The sequence below is a fragment of the Thamnophis sirtalis genome, unplaced genomic scaffold (genome assembly GCF_051295495.1).
Source record: "Thamnophis sirtalis isolate CommonGarterSnake01/CBP01778 unplaced genomic scaffold, rThaSir2_p1.2 scaffold_5, whole genome shotgun sequence".
In the NCBI taxonomy this organism is placed as follows: Eukaryota; Metazoa; Chordata; class Lepidosauria; order Squamata; family Natricidae; genus Thamnophis; species Thamnophis sirtalis.
Genome location: NW_028261385.1, coordinates 136,850,706 through 136,869,943, shown reverse-complemented (window position 1 = coordinate 136,869,943; position 19,238 = coordinate 136,850,706). Strand labels below are relative to the sequence as shown.

Here is a 19,238-nt window from a genome sequence, read left to right as displayed (position 1 = left end):
CTGTGCCAGTTTACTGCCAAGGACCAGTCTGTCTGTTCATTAAATGCCATAACTTATCTTTGGCTCGGAGTGTGCTTTGGTGTGGAACGAGGGGGGTCAGAACAGTTACTTATGCTGGACATGGACCTTACCAACTTGGGCAGATCTTGGAAGACCCCTGGATTGCTTGCTTTTGGGTCCATGTAACAGAAAACACATTTCTTCACTGTGGCCCAAATTTGGTTGCCCAATTGTGAGCACCTGCAACAGTTGTAAGTTTAGCCTTCAAAAGACTTAGTATATGATAGTACTTTAAATATCTGAAATGAAGACACATTGAAGATAAATCCCCTTCCATTTTGTTCCAAAATGCAAAATATATGACCAATAATTGGTTCCCATTCACAGAATGGGTTGACATAGAGGCAAGATAGCCATCTACTAGAAATGCTTTTAAATTCCTGCTCTGAGCAGGAAGTTAGGCCTCAGGGCTAAGACCACTCTTACAAATCTATAAAATGTTGTAATAGTTACATTCCAGGAAAGGGAAATGGAGTAAGCCCACTTTTTAAACCCCAGAATAACAAGGTTTTTCGCCTGAACCTATACAGGTAGTCCTTGACCTAAGACCACAATGGAGCTCAACATTTATGTTGCTAAGTGAGAAATTTGTTAAGTGAATTTTGCTCCATTTTACAACTTTTCTTGCCACATTTGTTAACAGAATCATTTCAGTTATTAAATTAGTCACACGTTCGTTAAGCGAATCTGGTTTCCCCCTTTGGCTTTGCTTATTGGAAGGTTGCAAAAGAGGACCACCAGACACAGGGACACTGCAACTGTCATAAATGTGAGTCACTTGTCAAGCATCCAAATGTAAATCACACGATTATGGACATGCTGTAATGATCGTAAGTGTGAAGAATGAGCATAACTAACTTTTTTCAGTGCCGTTGGAATGTCACTAAATGAACTGCTGTAAACCGAGGACTACCTGTATCATACTGTGGGAAGTTATCACCCAGCCATCTCCCAGAAAAATGAAATATCCTAGGAAATATTGAAAAGGCGGAAGAAAGGAGGAGGAAAAAAAGGAACAGATTGGATACGCGAATAGATTTTATTTTTATAATACTAGTATTATAGGCCTATCTACAGACCCCTCACATCCTGGACATAAATTGTTTCCACTTCTACCCTCTGTAGGAAGTTATCACCCAGCCCTCTCCCAGAAAAATGAAATATCCTAGGAAATATTGAAAAGGCAGAATATTTCTCTGGATGTGAAAAGAAAGAAACATGTTTTAAAAGACAGAATAGCTGCCTGTAGCTTCTTGCCCATCCCCACTTTGTCAATGGGCCATTAAGAAGGCCAAGCTAGTCCACTTTACATAATAAAGGCTTCTCCACTTCAGCTCCAGGGGGGTGGCATGATAATATTGGCCCCAACTGACCACAAGGCATCTGAGAACTCAACCAAACCTGGATTCAAAACACAGCCTAGAGAGTTAGTAATAGCAATAGCAGTTAGACTTATATACTGCTTCATAAGGCCTTCAGCCCTCTCTAAGCGGTTTACAGAGCCAGCATATCGCCCCCACAGTCTGGGTCCTCATTTCACCCACCTCGGAAGGATGGAAGGCTGAGTCAACCTTAAGCCGGTGACATTAGAACCGCTGAACTGCATATAACAGTCAGCTGAAGTGGCCTGCAGTACTGCACCCTAACCACTGCGCCACCTCAGCTCCTGCCCCTGCATGGCCCCATGGGAGTCTGACAACCAATCAGAATGCATATCTTACACAGGAACAGGAAATAGAGAGGTGGGACTGAAAAGGTTATAAAAAGCCTAGCAAGCCCCTCCCTCAGCCCTTCTCTTCTTCTCCACCAACATCAAAGCATGTGATCCCCTTTTCTGTTCAGGGCTCAAGCCATGTGGTCCTGTCCACTAATAAACCATCTTTCCAAGCAGCCTCCATGTCTCCAGTGTTTTTTTTCCCCACTTGGAGCCGAACCCAGAAGGACATTTCTTTTATCAATACATAGTTGTATTTCACTTTGGGAAATATTATGTAATTCTATAGAAATAAGCATCACTATCTGTAGCAGCTACTTGGGTGAATTTGTACATTATAGAAGGCTAAATAAACTGGTTGGTCTCAGTTTATTATGTTGAGCAAACACAGCAAGTGGGATATAAAGTGTGCCAGCCAAAAACTTAATCTCACTCTTTTTGTCCCTGTTTAAATACACGTGAAGGATTATTTCCTCAGAATTTAAAAATGTTGCCTAAAATGACCTACCCAAAGTTATTCATCAACTATAACAGAATGAATTAGTCCCAGGTCATATGTACAGCCAATCTGATTTCTTGTAGTTATTTTTAGAAACAGTATTTATATTGTAACTCTACATCCTATCAAAACCAAATAGCAAAAGCTGCCTTAAAAAAAACTAAACTTGATATTTAATTTTAACTGCAAAATAACTTCTAGCTAGTCCACGTGTTTGAAGAAAACATCTAAATGGATATTATTTGCATGATGAATATTGTTTTTTATAAATCTGATATTTTTATTGGCCGCTTCTAGGCAATGAAATGTTATCATCCTGCTACTTGTTTGATATTGTTCCAGATTAAAGAAATCCTTTCCCATATTTAAGAATTATTGATTTTATTCATAGCACTGGCAGTTCACTGAAAATGCCAGTTCATTTTTTAATGAAGCAACTGTCCATTTTAAAAAAAAATGTTTTGTTTGAAAATGGATGAATTAAAAACTGTATGGTAACAAAATAAAACATTTTTAAAAATGTTTTCATTATCACATAAAGCACATGTTTAGGAGGGGAAAGCATTGTTCATTGAAATGATTATAAACATTAAAGATCCAAGCAAATAAGAGCACATTCATTTAAAAAAAAAACATCCAGAATTGTATTACTGTACTTTATTTATCTATGGCTTCTTTCCTCTCACTCCTCAAACAGACGCCTGTAAATAGCATCTTCTCCATCAGGCCAAAGGTCTATGCAACATGTTGTTATCTAACTGCCACGTGTTACTATCCCAAGTAAAGCTTCGCTAAAGAGAAAATAAAATTCCCCAAGGCAGATCTGGATGAAGAAAGAAGACATAGGTATTTACATCCCAGTTTTAATACTATGATGCAGAATACAGGGCATTTAATAGGAGATTCACCTCCTAATATGTGTATTAAGGTTTGCAGACATACAGTGGGGCTTATTCAAACTTGCCTATCATTAAATTGAAAATAAAATTTCAATCCAAACCAGAGAACAAGCTTCCTTTGACTAATATTACTTCAAAATAAAAGTTCACAGAAAAGGCTGAAATAAGCTTTATTAAAACCTAATCCTTTATATATTATCAGGTACTAAACCCTTAGAACTCATTGTTCCTTTCAATAGTATCAAATTGCTAATGTCTCTTCATTAAATCTGACCACAGCTTTTCTTTAAGGCTCAGTAAAAACCACTTGAAACAGCTTATTCAGCTGCTCCTGTTCATTTAAGAGTAGCTTCGGAGTAGTAAAGCGTTTAACTTATTAAGATCTTGAGATTGAGAGGATAATGAACTTTGGGTGTTGTTAACTCTTTAATTTTGTTTTTTTGGAGTATTTAAAGGAATGGGAAATATTATCTTTATGAAAGATGGAAAAGAGAAGCATAGTACTAAAATAATAATTCTGTGATCCAAACTGCAATGGTGGAGTAGATTATCAATGGGTCTTTCACACTAAGAAGTATACCAAGACTTTAAACACCCACAGGGGATTCAAACAAGCAGCCTTTCTTTCCAATGATTAGCAAATGGCTGCAAGAACACCTGTCCCTAATTTACAGATGTGCCAAAGCTTTTTTCTTCTTTGGGATAAAAGGGGACGCTTTCTTCATTTCCTCCCAGCTCATCTCTTTCCCATTGTCTGTTTTGTGCTAGGAAGGAGTTGTGCTGTTAAAAAGAATTTCGTGCTGTCCTTTGCTTGACCAGGATCCTGTGACAATATGGGGACAGTAGAGAAGGTGTTCTGCAGGTAAAGTGGATTTAGCAGAAAAGTTTTATCCCCCCCACACACTTTTTTCCCTTTTTATTTGATTGTAGTCCTATGTATCTGTGTCTGAATATGCGTGTGGGGCTATAACTGTGTGTTTTTTTTGTGTGTGTGTGTACACACACACAAACATACATTCTTTTTTCCTCTCTCCTGCAGAATTTTGCTGATGCTTCTTTTACTGCAGTGTGAAATAGGTTGGACACAAGAAGCAGTCGGTTCTCCAGGTTGGTGAACTCCAAGTAGTGTCTGAAGTTTCCTAATTTAAATCAGGAGCAGGGCTACTACTAAGTCAGCATGAGGCACTGGGCAATATTCAGGGGACACAAGGGCTAATCTTGATTCCCCCACCCCTATATTTTTCTTGAGACCTTCCCCAGCTATTCTGTTTTGCTAGAGGAGAGAACATTCATGTCCCTGAACAGTCTGCAGCCCTTAGAATTGGCAAAGAGCACACTACTCTGTTCCTCATTGAAACCGCATTTCAATTCTGTCAAGAGTTTGAGACATAGGATGTGGCCTTACGTAATTATATATATTTAGCCAACTTTTTAGAACTTTAGAAACTGGGGAATTAACGTTGTGACCAGATTATGAACTTTTATAACTAAGTTTCCTCAACCCCTTTCTAGCTTTTGTAGAAAGTACCTGCCTCTCCAGCATATTTTGGATGAAGCTAGACAAGTCCTTTCTTCAGAAGAAGTTTTTCAAGATAGAAGTAATTGGTGAGCTATCTGAGATGTTTAAAGAGAATATTGCTTGCACTTGCAACTTGAGCAAGAACTTTTAATGTTTCCAAATTAAAAGTTTTATTGCAATGAAGGTTATGGTGAAAACGTGCTTAGGATTCCAATTCAGATAGATCAGTCATGTTAATTTGAGGAGTGTCTTGAAGTCATAAATTTGGGAGAAGTGGCTGGAAAAGATTTAATGTAAATACTGTGACTTATGTCCTTGGGTCACATGCTGGGACACTAGTTTAAACCTGGGATTTGTACATTGACATCACTGCATGCTCACTATCATTCTCCATTTGCTAAACCACTGCAGGAATTATTAGTTATGCCATGGGATTACAGAGCTCTGGAATTAACATGCTCAGACTCTAAACTGGTAGAAATATAATGTGGGATCTTAAAACATAGATTAACTGTTTGCCTTCTATGGTAACCAAACAGCAATAAAATAGGAACTGTGGTTCTTTAAAGTAAATCCCCACTTACCGTCAATGATTAGGAGCAATACCATTGCCAAACATGATTGCTGGCTTACAATGGCAGTTCCAGCAATTATGGTTGTTTGCTGGTTGTGAAGTAAATTCCATGTGGTTAATACAATATATGTTTGCCATTTGTGACCTCCTGCCAGCTTTCCCATTGACTTTCCTTGTTGGAAGCCCACAGGAAGGTTGCAAGTGGTGAGCACATCACAACAGGACGTGGCAAACATTGTAACTGCAAGTTGGTTCCCAAGCACACAAATCATGATCACATGTTGCAATGGCTGCAACTACAAGGACTGGTTGTAAATCTCTTTTTTATATATATTATTTTTCACCATACAATTTTCTTCGTTATATATAAAATTTGCATATCCACAATGGCAGTGTACTGACTGGGTATAATCTCTTTTAAATACAAATAATTTTATGCACACAATAGCTGTAGGACTGGTTGTAAATCTTGTTCAGCAGTGTCATAATTTTAACATTTGCTAGTCATTAAACAAGGACTTAACTATGAAAATAAAACCAGAGCATGTTGATAAACCTTGCATTTTAAGCCTGTATTTACAGAATGTCATGAAACTAAGGAATAGGTAGTTCATCAAGTTCCATAAAGCAGATATCAGTCATCTATGAATCTGAGGTGTTCCTGAAAATATATCTTCCAATGAATCATAATGATCAAAGGTGGGAGATATTGAGACGTATTGTTCTGTACTACCTGGAGAACTACATTATTTCCTATCCATTGAGAAAAAAATGCTGTTTCTTGTCTTAGGCTGACTTCTATTTTAGCTTGACTATAAGATATTTTTTTGATTGCTTCCAGACCCATCTGGTGTTCCATTTTTGGTGGACCAGATGTTGGGAGCTCGTTGTGGCTATACTCTGTCGAAGGATGTATGGGGAAACCCCATCTTCAGGGCTTCTTTCCTTGGCTGTCACGTTATAAATGAGGTGAGCCCAGGTAATATTCAGTCACCCTCAGAATAGAAAAATGCTAACACTCTCTTAAGCATTGGTAAGCCTAAATAAAGCAATGGTCTTACATGACAGATAAATGCATAAAACAAGTATTCTGTGATCTTAAAACATAGATTTACTTTTTGGAAACTGCTTCTCTTATATGGCGACCAAATCAGAGAAGAGCGATTCTTTTGGTTGTTTTTACACAAAATTATTGTTAAAATAATCTTTTACTTTAAACTGAAGTTATCTGCTCTTGACATGGACAATGTCAAAATCTCTAGCACTGATGGGAGATAGAAAAGGAAACACAGAGGCTGAATTTAATTTAATATAGTTATAAATGGAACTGAGACCCAAACTGGTTATCTGCAACTCATGATGAGACATAGCATCTGTGATTTTTATTCTTGGCTTCCTTACCTCCTGCTATTTTAAGAATATGAGGCTCATCAAACAGCAAGTATCTTGCAGAGAGACAACTTTCGTTGTATCAGAACCCAACACAGACATATAGATAGGAAAATTAAACTAATGGATGTGGTTGACAGCTTTATCATTTTTGTGAATTCCTATCTCAAAGACAAGAATCAGTTGAGTGTAGTGGTTAAGGCATCAGGTTAGAATCCAGGAGACCATGGATTTGAATCCCACCTTAGGCACAAAGCCAATCGGATGACCTTGAACCAACTGGTCACGTCTTTCAGCTCAAGGGCGAATCACTTTTGAGAAAAACTTGACAAGAAACCTGAAAAGACTTGCTCAGGCAGTCTCTGAGAATCACACACAACTGAACAAACAGCAACAAAATCCTAAATGCAGTACATTCTAGAGACATGTTTGCTGATCTACAGGTGTTACAGACACAGAAATAAAAACCAAGTGTGCCAGGACTGCATAGGATCTGTTGGGTGTTTCTGTTTTTTATGAAAAAGATGTTAATATATTTTAAGTTCTTTTAATGTTTGTGCTTAGTCACCCAAATCACTAACGGAAGCGGGGTGGGAAACTGGAAATAGACATAGGCTTGAAAACATGCTTGAAAAAAGCAATTGTTTGGCCCGTTTTGCAAGAGAACACAAAGCATTGTGCTACAGTGGAGGATCAGTATCTGCTGATTGTGGCAAATTTATGTAAAGATTGCATATCATGCATGAAGAGGCAGGCTACAATAACCAAAGCAATCTAAAATGCAATGGGTTCAGTCCAATTAGATATGAGTAAACTACTATTCCTACAATAGAAGTTCCCTTTTATATTTCTCAGTTCCATAATTTTTTGAGCAGTCCCATAGATTTGAAAAGGGGGGGGGGCTGCAATAGGAAGGACATCAGCTTCCCAATGCATTTATTGATAAGGTTTTTAGATGGGTACAAGCTAATAAGCCTATAATTAACTAACTCGGCTATCCAACCTTGGCAACATTAAGATCTGAAGACTTCAACTCCCAGAATTCTGAGAGTTGAAGCCCAGAGTCATAAAGTTGCCAGTGTTGGATACCCCTGATCTAAATGCTGGCTTTCTCAAGAACTTTGTGGCAGGAAGCATCCCCCATTGTTAAATATGGTACTCCTGCCAGTGACATTACAGATGTGTTTTTTTTTCAATGATTGCAGAAAGATGAACAGTTCTCTCTTACTGTAAACATCAAAGTATCGTTATTTGAAGACCTGCGGGCGGCTGCCGTTTACCAGCATCCCATGCACTGCTATTTCTCATGGGCTCCGAGGGAAATTCTGTGTGAAGAGAATTACATGGAGGTAAGGATTAGGATTAGGATTTATTTCATTTATATGCCGCCCTTTTCCCCGAAGGGGACTCAGGGCGGCTCACAACTCAGTCAAGGCAAAGGAGGTACAAATAGGGGCTAACAAAGACAAACAAACAATACACAATTTAAAAACACACAACAACCATACCATTCGAGAAGGGGGGGCAGAAGCTCTTTAGCCCCAGGCCTGCTGGAATAGCCAGGTTTTAAGGGCTTTGCGGAAGGCCTGGAGGGTGGTGAGGGTTCGAATCTCCCCTCGTTCCAGAGGGTCGGAGCAGCCACAGAGAAGGCTCTCCTCCGGGTAGTCGCCAGTCGGCATTGGCCGGCGGATGGAATTCGGAGGAGGCCTAATCTGTGGGATCTAATCAGTCTATTGGAGGTAATTGGCAGCAGGCGGTCTCTCAAGGTCATAAGACCTGGGCCATATGCCCATTAAGAGTATAGGCAATTTGTTGAAAACAAAATGTCGCAGTGACAATGATTAAACTGGCTCTAGTTTTGCTAGAGATGGTCTTATATCTAAATGGTTGGGCAGATAGGTATTATTGTCTTTCTACTTAAATAGGAATAGGAAAATAGTCATCATTTTAATTTCTTTAAAACCACAAGAATTAGAACAAGCTCAGATTTTGTAATAACACTGTTGGATTCTATATTGAAAATGCCTCATTCCATTTCAAGGTGTCAGTGAAGACTGAAGTCCCGGGAATTTCGGACCCTGAATTGATGTCAGTGCTACCAGAGGTACAGTAGGAATATTATTTAACTAAATACCTTCCTCAATAGGTAGGTAATTTATAAACAAACAAAAAAAATTGCTTTTAATTCCATTTAAAAGGTTTCTAAATTGTATTCCCCGCCCTCAGTTTTGACTAGATTAGAAGTACTGCAGTTTACTATCAAGGTTGCATAGAAAACTTTATGCGTCAGGATTCCAAATAGCATCCAAAAGTAAATCAGAGTCCAAGGCAAAGTATTGCTCAAAGTTCCAATGTATTAAGAGAGCCATGTTGATACATCTGGGAAAACCTGAATCTGAAAGCTTCCCGGTTTCCCCCACCCAGTTGAAAGTTCACGATCTTGCCCCCACACCCACAAGTCCATCACATGGTCCAATCTTCCGCTGCCATGTTGGCCGTTCCACCCAACCAGTTCCAGTCAGGTGCAGAGGTGCAGAGACAAAGGATGACCTTGGCTTTCTAGAAAGGAGTTTTATTTTGGCTACATAGCATTTAACTCTGTACAATCCCGCCTCCCATTTTCCCACAATAGAAAAGGCATAGTAGAATAATAGAAAGTGTGGCAGGCCAAAGATCCAAAAGGAATATGGCTGCAGGGCTGACACGCTATCTCACAAAACTGACAATTTTTAAGCCTTAGTGAAACTGCAGAATTTTGCACGCTTGTCGAATAATCTTTTTGCCATTCTGCAGTTTGAAAATTCTTATCGTCTTTGGGGTTTTTTTTTCTCTTCTAGGCACAAAAGGTTAGGCATCAGACGTGGAATTTGATGTTCTACTCTTCATCAGGGACAAAAACAACAGGAGTAAGAGATGCTGACAAATTGGGCTACAGCTTCAATAATACCCTGGCAAGAGTATTCCTTCGCTCCCCATACTCTACAAACGAAACTCAAAATACAGTGGTAATGTGTTTCTTCCCCCACTCCCTCCAGCCAAAAGAGAGATGTTCTAAGCTATCTCATTCTTCAACTGGTCAAGTAAAACTTTTACCACGATTTTTTTCACAGGTTAATGGGGTCACAATGAGCACAATCAGCTCCACGTCGCGGTACAGGCAAAGATGGTTACTTCTGCTGATTGACACAACTGTATCATGCCCAGTTGGCAAGTATTTTTCTCCTCCTACCATGAAAACTCATGCCTTATACGGGGAAGGAAGGGTATTGAATGTTCGTATAACCGGGACCTACTAGCAAGCAACGCTTTCTGTCAATTATACTTGCAAGTGTGCCAACAAGAATTTGTACGTTGAAATCATAAATCTTAAAATGAGATCCTGGCAGCTTGTGTACAAGGAGCCTGGCAAGATGCTTCATACACGTTATAATATTGCCTGCTAGCAGTAATATGCAAAGTCTTGATTTTTGTTTAGCAATGGTTTGAAACTGACAAAGTGCTATCAATCAACAGATGGCACCAGCTTCACGGATGCTTTTCTGATCTGGACTATGCCAATGATTAACCCTAGACTGGTACTTCAAGAATCCACCTTCAGATCCCTTCAAGTAACAATGGGAATTAATGGGCAAAAGATAGAGAACCCGGAGAAGTTCAACTACACTTTGGAACATAACATTACACACATTGTAGTAACTATCCCAATTGGAGCCCCTAGAGGCAGACTTCAGGTAAATATAAGCTCTACTATATAAGTATAGTATATGATATAGAAGGAAATATCAGGGAAAGTGTGTGATACGTAGAGAAACATATTGGAACACAGTGAACCTATTACAAGAAAGTCAATGTCTTATATGCAACACCACTTAATAGTTCTAATTTGTCTTTTTCTCAGAGCACAGTATCTAACGACGTCTATGGAGTGACTTATAGTATTGATCTATTGATGGAACATTCTTGGACAGATAGTGATTGGCAGCTCACCAAGTACCTTGTGATTAAACCAATTACTATACCCTTCCTGCCTCGAATACCAGTAGTAATCAATAGTAAGTGTGCGTGGCTACATAGAAAATCAGGCAGGAGTCTTCTTGTAGGTCTAAAAAGAGGCGCTGATGTTCTTATTCTAATGTACGTGTAGTTTGTTGCCCTGTAAAGAACAGATTTTGTGTCTCCCTTTAGAAATCTAGCAAAGCCATTAAAATAATTAAAGGGGTTGGTTAAATAAAGGTTTCCCCTTTCCAGTCGAATCCAAATGGAGGAGACGATGATCTTCTCCATTTCCTAGCTGAGGGAGGCCATGTTGCCAAGCACATTTCCGTAGTCGTGTGGCGAGCATGACTATAACCAAGGGGCGCCGAACAACACCGTTACTTTCCCACCAAAGTGGTATCTATTTATTTACTCCCATTTGCAACCTTGTGAAGTAACCATCCTCTGCTACCAAATGTGAAGTTTCCGCTGTTCGCCCATGAGGCCAATGTTGAGAAAAGACAGGAGACGAATTTTCTCGGGATGGAGCAACCCAGATTGGGGGTCTGAGAGCCCCTTTTATTGAGACAGGACAAAGGCAGGAGGAGCAATAGCATGTGATTAAAAACAGCCTGTAAAAGTACAATTTCTAATCTACTGCTCAGGAAAGTTCTCTCTATATATGGTCAAATCCTGGGCGTCATTGGTAGGGCACACCTCAGAATGTTATGTTATTCACTATCAGGATGTTATGGTGTTCTTGGAGCCAGTTGTCTCCTGTGTGATTCAGCGTGGCTCTGCATGCCCCGTTATCCACTGGGCCATGGGTGACCGCTACGCCTACACAAGGAATATATTACAACACAACCTTTCAAACTGTTAGGTGGACAGGAGCTGGAGCAAGGATGGGAGCTCACCCCTTCGTGCGGTGCTCGGCTTCTTGAACTCCAGCTGTCAACTTTCCAGCTGACAAACTCAGCGTCTTTAGCCACTGAGTCATTGTGCCCCTTGTTAGTTATATAGGCAGGTCTAATCTTGACTTGACAAAATGTATAGAGAGCTTATAGCCCAGTGTTTCTCAACCTTGGTAACTTGAAGATGTCTGGACTTCAACTCCCAGAATTCTGGCAGTTGAAGTCCGGACATCTTCAAGTTGCCAAGGTTGAGAAACACTGTTATAGCCTCCGAGTTTCAGAACTGAAGAATGAATAGGCTGAGAGGAGCTGGGTGCTTTTTCAATGCATTCCAAAAAGAAGGAACAGTAGTAGCAAACACTTTATTCAAGGATAGATTACTACAAAAACAGTATATCCAGGGAACAACCAAGTTCTTATGCTTATAATTTTCCCAATAACAAATTCCTTCTTGTTTAAATAGATACCGTTCCGGAAACACGGATGTTTGATGTGTTCTTGGGTGTCTTTCTTCCTGATGTCAATCTGGTGTTTCTTACAATTGGAGATATGACTTTCTCGCTCAAGGAAGCAGAGCAAAAAGGTTACAGGATCTCTGTTATTTCCTTCCCCAATGGAACACGAGGTTTTGAACTGGAAGTGCCTTTCGATGATCCCAATGTCCTAAAAGAAGTAAGATACTGTGTCAGTGTGTATGTGTGTGTGGGGGGGGGTGTTCCCCTCATTGGAGGAAGCACTGAACAAACATTGATAGTAGCAAGTAGGGGGGAAATCTAAAAAAAAAACCCATTCTGTTTAATATCACATCTGTGCATCCTGGTTGCCCTGGAATAAAAATGCCCCATATACCGTGTTTCTCCGAGAATAAGACGGGGTCTTATTTTCTTTTGACCTCCTGAAATAAGTGCTTGGTGTTATTTTCAAGGAGGTCTTATTATTTTTGAGTGCAGGAGGCGGCGAGCGTAGTCACCTCGTGGCTGCTGTTGTGTCACAGTATTTTGGGGGGATGGCTTATTTTCAGGGAGGGCTTATTTTAGTGCATGCGTTCAAAAGCCCAATTGGGCTTATTATCCGGGGAGATCTTTTCGGGGAAACAGGGTAGTTTGCTGAGGACAAGATCTCACTCTGTAACCTCCATAACTTCTACTCTCAAAATGACACCATAAGGCACTGCACACCAGAACAACTAGACACAAGGACAGTTTTTTTTCCCCTGAATGCCATCACTCTGCTTAACAACTAATTCCCACAACACTGTCAATAATTTACCAAGAATGTATTAGTATTATTATTTTCTTCCTTCCTAGTACCTATTTCTCTCCACTTATGACAATAACCATGTTGCTTGTATCTTCCAATTTATATTGTTTTTATTTTTTTTCCTAGTATGGTTTGATAGCTTATTAGTAACCTTGACTATCACTAAGTGTATCTTTTTATTGATGAATGTATTTTATTGTCATGTACACTGAGAGCATCTGCACCAAAGACAAATTCCTTGTGTGTCCAATCACACTTGGCCAATAAAGAATTCTATTCTATTCTATTCTATTCTATTCTATTCTATTCTATTCTATTCTATTCTATTCTATTCTATTTACTAGCCCTTTGCTGAATCCAACTGAAATTGAACTGTCAGTTGAAAGTAGTGTCTTCCCAGCTATTTTGGCAGATGTTCTAGTGTGTGTGGAAAATGAGCCTTTAAGAGACTAGCAACCTGCAGGGCTCCGATTGGCTTGCTGCAAGATCAACGCTTCCCCTCTAACTGGAGGTCACTGCCTGGATGATCATTTTTGTAGTGGCTTCTAGAACCCAATAGCTCCTGGCGAAGCCTCCTATTTTTGCTTTTGGAGGGGGCTTGGACATGGAAATATCAACCTTGTAATCACATCAAATGCAGATCTGCTAGGAGGTAGACATTCCCATTCTGGAGTAAAAAATATTTAGGAAGATTAAATCTGTATTTAATCTTCCCATTAGCCAATGTAACCCTAGTTATGATAGGAACCTGTGTAAAGATTAGAGGACAAGTGATTAATAGGTTGTGTCCTAAGCATGGTTTCTGTTAAAATGATGTTGCCAAATATTGTTGGATTTCATGGTTTTAATTTCTTGTTTTAAGTATATGAACATAAATGAAACTAGATATCACCTCCAAGTACTCTATACTCTGACTGTGGGTCCTGAAGAGAAGCTGTATCGCCATCCTGCAGATGTTGAATGCATAATGGCAGATGTCCGTAAGTTGACTGACAGTATTGACCCATGGGTGGCTTTTAAGGTAGTTGGCTCCACTTTTAGCCATGATGGACAGAAGTAGTGGTGGGTTTCAAATTTTTTTAGAACCTCTTCTGTAGGTGTGGCCTGTTTTGTGGGAGTGGCTTGCTGGCCATGTGACTGGCTGGGAGTGGCTTGCCAGCCGTGTGAATGGGTGGGCGTGGCCAACTTGTAAAATATGGTGAAACTCCCTTAGCAACGCTTTTGCTTAGCAACCAAAATGTTGGCTCAGAAACTCTGGCATTTGAAGCACGCAAGTCTTAAAGCTGTCAAGTTACAAGACCCTTGCACTCCTAACCCTTTAGAGAAAAAAAAAAACCAGGGGTGTTCAAACTTGATAGTTTTAAGGCTTGTGGACTTCAACTCCCAGAATTCCTCCTCTCGCTCTTCATCTTGATGATGTCCGGACGTGTGGGGGGAGGGAGCTGGAACCGGCTCTAAATGGCACTGTAGATTTGTGGAACCTCTTCTATAGAAGAGGTTAGAACTGACAGGAACCCACCCCTGGACAGAAGACTATTTAAGAATTAAACCATTGGGAACAATGAAATCTGTATGGAGACTGGTTAAATGAGAACATGAAAAAGACTGTCCAAGCTTTGTTTTGTTTTGAAATGACAACAAATAGCAATTTAATTGGGCAAAATGTTTCAAACTCTATAATAACGGTCTCAAGTACTACAATCTGTCAAACTCAGAGTGACAACGTTCAGCCTACTTCTAACTTTCTGCTGTGTGGATGTCTTCATTTTGCCTCTGGTTCTTTAACACCGATGTTGCCTCTTGTCTCAGTGCAATGGAGAGTTGGATCATGATCTAAACCATTAGCTAAAGACCAAATTATTCAAAAGATTTATCAGCTTACCAGTTATGGAACTGTAGTACAATCATATCTTAACATTTAATTTTAAAAGAAAATCTGTTAAAGGAACATTGGTAGGGGTTATTCTAAAAGTGACTTAATTTTTTTTATTTTGTTTCTACAGAATTACCAAAAGGCATTGGATACTGTGACAAAGAGAATATATATTTATATGTTACAACGGCAGGCCTATTTCAATATTGGATTCTATATGTAGGCAATGCTCCTTTGAATTATATCACTGCCCATACAAATGGATATCTTATCTCTACAAATGATACTCATCTACTATTGCAAGTGCCTCTCTTTGCTCCTGGGATAATCTATGAGGTATATATATTACAAGTGAACCCAGTGGTGGGATTCAGCCAGTTCGCACCTATTCGGGAGAACCGGTTGGTAACTTTCTAAGTAGTTCAGAGAACCAATTGTTGGAAGAAATCTCCTTTTGTTTTTTTCCACTTTGCAGGGCTAATCCTATAAGGAAGGCAAGAAGGAAACATTCTGGTGTTGTTTCTAGCCTAACCTTTATTGCCCTGCTTACAGAAACTGCCTCTCCGGTTAACCCTTATTACATTGTAACAGCTAAGGCGAAGCGCCCATCGACCTGAGTGACCTTGAGTTGGCCACGCCCACCCAATCACATGACCACCGAGCCCCACCTACCTAGATCGTCATTAGGGCAGAGAACCGGTTGTTAAATTATTTGAATCCCACCACTGAGTGAACCCTACTAGCTGGCAGCACCGAGTTTGTTTTGCTCATCCAAAAACGTAAGCAGGGTTAAACATGGTCAGCACTGGGACAGGAAGCTATCAGGAAATTGCAGGAAAGTAGGAATAAAAAACCCTAGAAGGAAAAATGAAATAACTTCTATGCTGTTATCAAGAAAATTGCATGGAGGTGTCCATGAAGTCATGAGTCCAGCTTGATTCAAAGGAGACTATTTCTCATACATCTGAATCATCAGCTTTCCTTATTTCAGTGGGCAAGTTAAGAGTCTCTGTCTCTGCCTATCTCTGTATGTATGCATGTATACACACACACACACACACACACACACACACACAGGGTTGTATATTAACCCTGGTCAGCTTAATAGATTCTGGTCTCTTAACTTGGAGGGAGGGAGAGGGAGAGAGGGAGGGAGAGATTATAAGTCACTAATTTTTTTCCTCCCATCGTGACACATGAGGCTTTTTAAAGTAAATGCCTGTGCCAAGAGGTGGAACTGACGGTATATATGTAGTGTCACACAATTGCAGAAGAAATTAATTGATTGTAAGGATTTCAGTTATATATTTATGTTAATTTGCATTTGATAAACTTTAGTGGAAAACACCAGGCACTTACAAAGGGCTCAATACTTAAAGCATTGTTCCCATTAATGGAAGTGTCTTCATAATTACCGTATTTTTCGGAGTATAAGACACACCTTTTTCCCTCAAAGAAGAGACTGAAAATCTGGATGCGTCTTATACACTGAATACAGCATTATTTTGCCTCCTGAAACGCCACCCCCTTCACCAAAATGACCATGCATAGCTTGTAGGAGGCTTTCAGAAAGATCTTGGGGGCTGGAGAAAGCCATTTTTTGCTCAATTTTGCCCCTCCGGCCCCCAGGAGCACTTTATAAGCTTCCTAGTGCCCTTTTTGACAAAAAACGGGCCCATTTCTGCAAAAAACTGGCAATTTTTTGCTCGTTTTTGGCCCTACCCCACCTCAGGAACACTCTACAAGCCTCCTAAGGGCTATTCATGCCCTTTTTTGAAAAAAAAAAGGACATTTTTATGAAAAACAGGCCATTTTTAGGAGGTTTGCAGAGTGCAAAAACTTTTTTTAAAATTTGCCTCTTCAAAACCTTGCTGCGTTCTTATACTCCGAAAAATATGTTAGCGGCCAATTTGAATGAATTCTTTAAAACCTTAATACAAATTGATGCCAGAAGCTAAAAAGAATACAGAAAAGGACCATTCACTTTCCATAGAAATAGCTGTGCCTGAATTCAGGAAAGGAAGAGCTTTAGGCCAGACCACTCTAGCAAAAACAAGAATGGAAATAGATGAGTTAAGCCATTACAAAGTTACATTTGAGCCACGGTGGCGCAGTGGTTAGAATACAGTAATGCAAGCTACTTCTGCTGCCTGCTGGCTGCCTGCAATTTGGCCAGTATAATCTCACCCAGGATCAAGGTTGACTCAGCCTTCCATCCTTCCGGGGTCAATAAAATGAGGAGCCAGATTGTTGGGGGCAATAGGCTGACTCTGTAAAATAGCTTAGAGAGGGCTGTAAGCACTGTGAAGTGGTATACAAGTCTAAAAGCTATTGCTATTTATTTATTTCTGTCTTTAAATCCTCTGGCCAAAAAGAGTCTGTCCATCTAGCCAGTTACATTCTTTTTATTTTTTCAAATTTGTACGCTGGCCCATTCCCGATAACATCATTGCATTGCTGGACAAGCACTTTGTTTTCCCCTAATGTGAAATAAATAAATGAAATGCAGCCCTCAGCCAAGAAAATTCTGCTCACATCTTTCTAAAATATGTTGTTGTTTAGTAAGTTTCAAAACAAAGCAATTTCAATTAAACCATTTCAAAACAAACAATGTTCTTAAAATATGCTTCTATTTATTTTTTTAAAAGGAAGTGTCCTTTGAGAGAATCCAAGCTAGATTTGATCTGGACTTGAAAAAAATAACCACTCTAGAGACGCTGAATACCTTTTCTATTAGGTGTAATTTTCAGTCCTCAGAATTCATAGGTAAGGTCTATTCTTAGCTGAGAATGATCTCAGAGAATTTTTTTTTAATTTTTTATTCTCTTACATAGCATTTTAAGTATACAGTCACATAGCTGTTATTCTTCTATATATTTATCATTCTTATACATTTATTTCATTTCATTTAATAGGTTATAATATACAATTTGGGTTGCTTTATTTATCATCCCTTCTTCCTGTTGTAACACCACCTCCTTTTCCCTTTCTTTTCTCCCTCCCTTCTCTACTTTCTTCCTTCTTTCTCTTTCCCCCTCCTTCTTCCCTTCCCTTTTTCCCGTTCCTCCTCTTCCTCTTCTCTCTCCTTCTTTTCCTCTCCCTTCCATCCTCCTCTCCTTGCTTCTTTCTTCTTTCCCCCATCATGTTCTCCTCCTTTCTCTCTTTCTTTTCTATTATTGTAGGTGTCTCTTTTCAGCCTCAGTATATATTTCTTTGGAAAGGTATTTCCGCAGACTCAAATATAATTTGATGTCATTTCTTATTCCCTTACCTTCGCTAATATATCCTAGCTATATTTTCCTCCCCTTTATATCTCGCTTTTGGCTGTATACTTATATATTTAATATTTTCTTTTCTGTTTTCCCGAGAATAGTCTCTTTGAGGGAGATCTTTTCTGACTAATTCACTGTCTTCTATTTTTTCAGTGTGCTATCCTAATGGAACTGTTACTGTATTGGCTCACATGAAGACAGTTCCATCCATTGACATGGGCAAAACAAGACTGAAGGATAAGATTTGTAAGCCTCGAGAATATACAAAGAACCAAGCTTTATTTCAATTTCAAGTTTCTACTTGTGGCACTTCCTTAATGGTAAGGAACTGAGAAAAGGCTGCCCAGGGAGAAAAAAAAACCCAGAGGTGATCTTTTCATCAAGTATACTAGTTTTGATAATATTTTATCTCTGATGCAGTTTAATGACGAGCACCTTATTTATGAAAATGAAATATCCTTTGAAAAAGAAACTCTTCCAATACAGAATCGACCAATTATCACAAGAGATCCAGGATACAGGTAAAAATTAACTCAGTCACAGCTGATTTCATTTTAAGTTCAGGAATTTAAAATATATATATTTTATTGCAGACTGACTGTCTTGTGCTACTATCCAATCAAAGAGTCCCTGATGCAAAGTGTTATGTTCTATGGTTCCTCATCCAAAACTTTACCTTTTGGTTCTGGTACAATGATGTCTTGGCCTAATAACGAAGGTAGGTACGGTGATTTTCTTAAATGTACAACTTTGTTAATATCTGTCTGCAGTCATGACAGCCATTATAATTTGTCCCACAGGCCTTATAAGGACAAGACAAGTTCTAAATATCCAGGCAAATATATTCAAAGGTAAGATTCTTCTAAACGTGAAAATCATAGGTCTAAAATTATGTATTGTTTCAAAAATCAATCACTGCCCTCCTTTTTTTCCCCTTATTCCAGATGAATCATTCACAGAAGCCTATAAGTCTCATTCATTAATTTTCAAGAGTTCGTGGGAACCTATATTTTTTGAAGTAGAATTAAAAGATGAAGCCCCTAATATTGAACTATTTTTGGAAAACTGCTGGATGACACAATCTGAAGAAATCAACAGCATTCCTTACTGGAACTTTATTGTAGATGGGCAAGTAACACTCCAGAATTATTTGTACTTATTTAGATTAAATCTACCCTGTTTCCCTGAAAATAAGACCTCCCCAGATAATAAGCCCAATTAGGCTTTTGAGCGCATGCGCTAAAATAAGCCCTTTTCTCTGAAAATAAGCCCTCCCCGAAAATATTGCAA

General features: G+C 39.2%; 1 protein-coding gene across 1 annotated transcript; it reads left to right on the top strand.

The window, feature by feature from the left end:
* Positions 1 to 3,971: 3,971 nt before the first annotated feature.
* On the top strand, positions 3,972 to 19,136 carry LOC106545921 (uncharacterized). The gene is made up of 20 exons (XM_087717048.1): positions 3,972 to 4,034; positions 4,212 to 4,279; positions 4,685 to 4,777; positions 6,107 to 6,234; positions 7,860 to 8,003; positions 8,696 to 8,758; positions 9,492 to 9,659; positions 9,765 to 9,861; positions 10,168 to 10,385; positions 10,553 to 10,706; positions 12,007 to 12,215; positions 13,666 to 13,783; positions 14,807 to 15,012; positions 17,325 to 17,442; positions 18,102 to 18,268; positions 18,369 to 18,469; positions 18,542 to 18,666; positions 18,749 to 18,799; positions 18,893 to 19,068; positions 19,113 to 19,136. Exons 1-20 carry the CDS (start codon positions 4,006 to 4,008, stop codon positions 19,134 to 19,136), a joined length of 2,457 nt encoding a protein of 818 aa, XP_087573174.1. The 5' UTR covers positions 3,972 to 4,005.
* The last annotated feature ends 102 nt before the right edge of the window (positions 19,137 to 19,238 follow it).

What these genes read in the sequence shown, in the direction of transcription:
- LOC106545921 (XM_087717048.1), top strand. Translation starts at nt 4,006, where the DNA reads ATGGGGACAGTAGAGAAGGTGTTCTGCAG. An exon ending in CCCCTAGAGGCAGACTTCAG is followed by an intron (nt 10,386 to 10,552) that starts GTAAATATAAGC and finishes TCTTTTTCTCAG; the next exon opens with AGCACAGTATCTAACGACGT. An exon ending in CTTGTGGCACTTCCTTAATG is followed by an intron (nt 18,269 to 18,368) that starts GTAAGGAACTGA and finishes TCTCTGATGCAG; the next exon opens with TTTAATGACGAGCACCTTAT.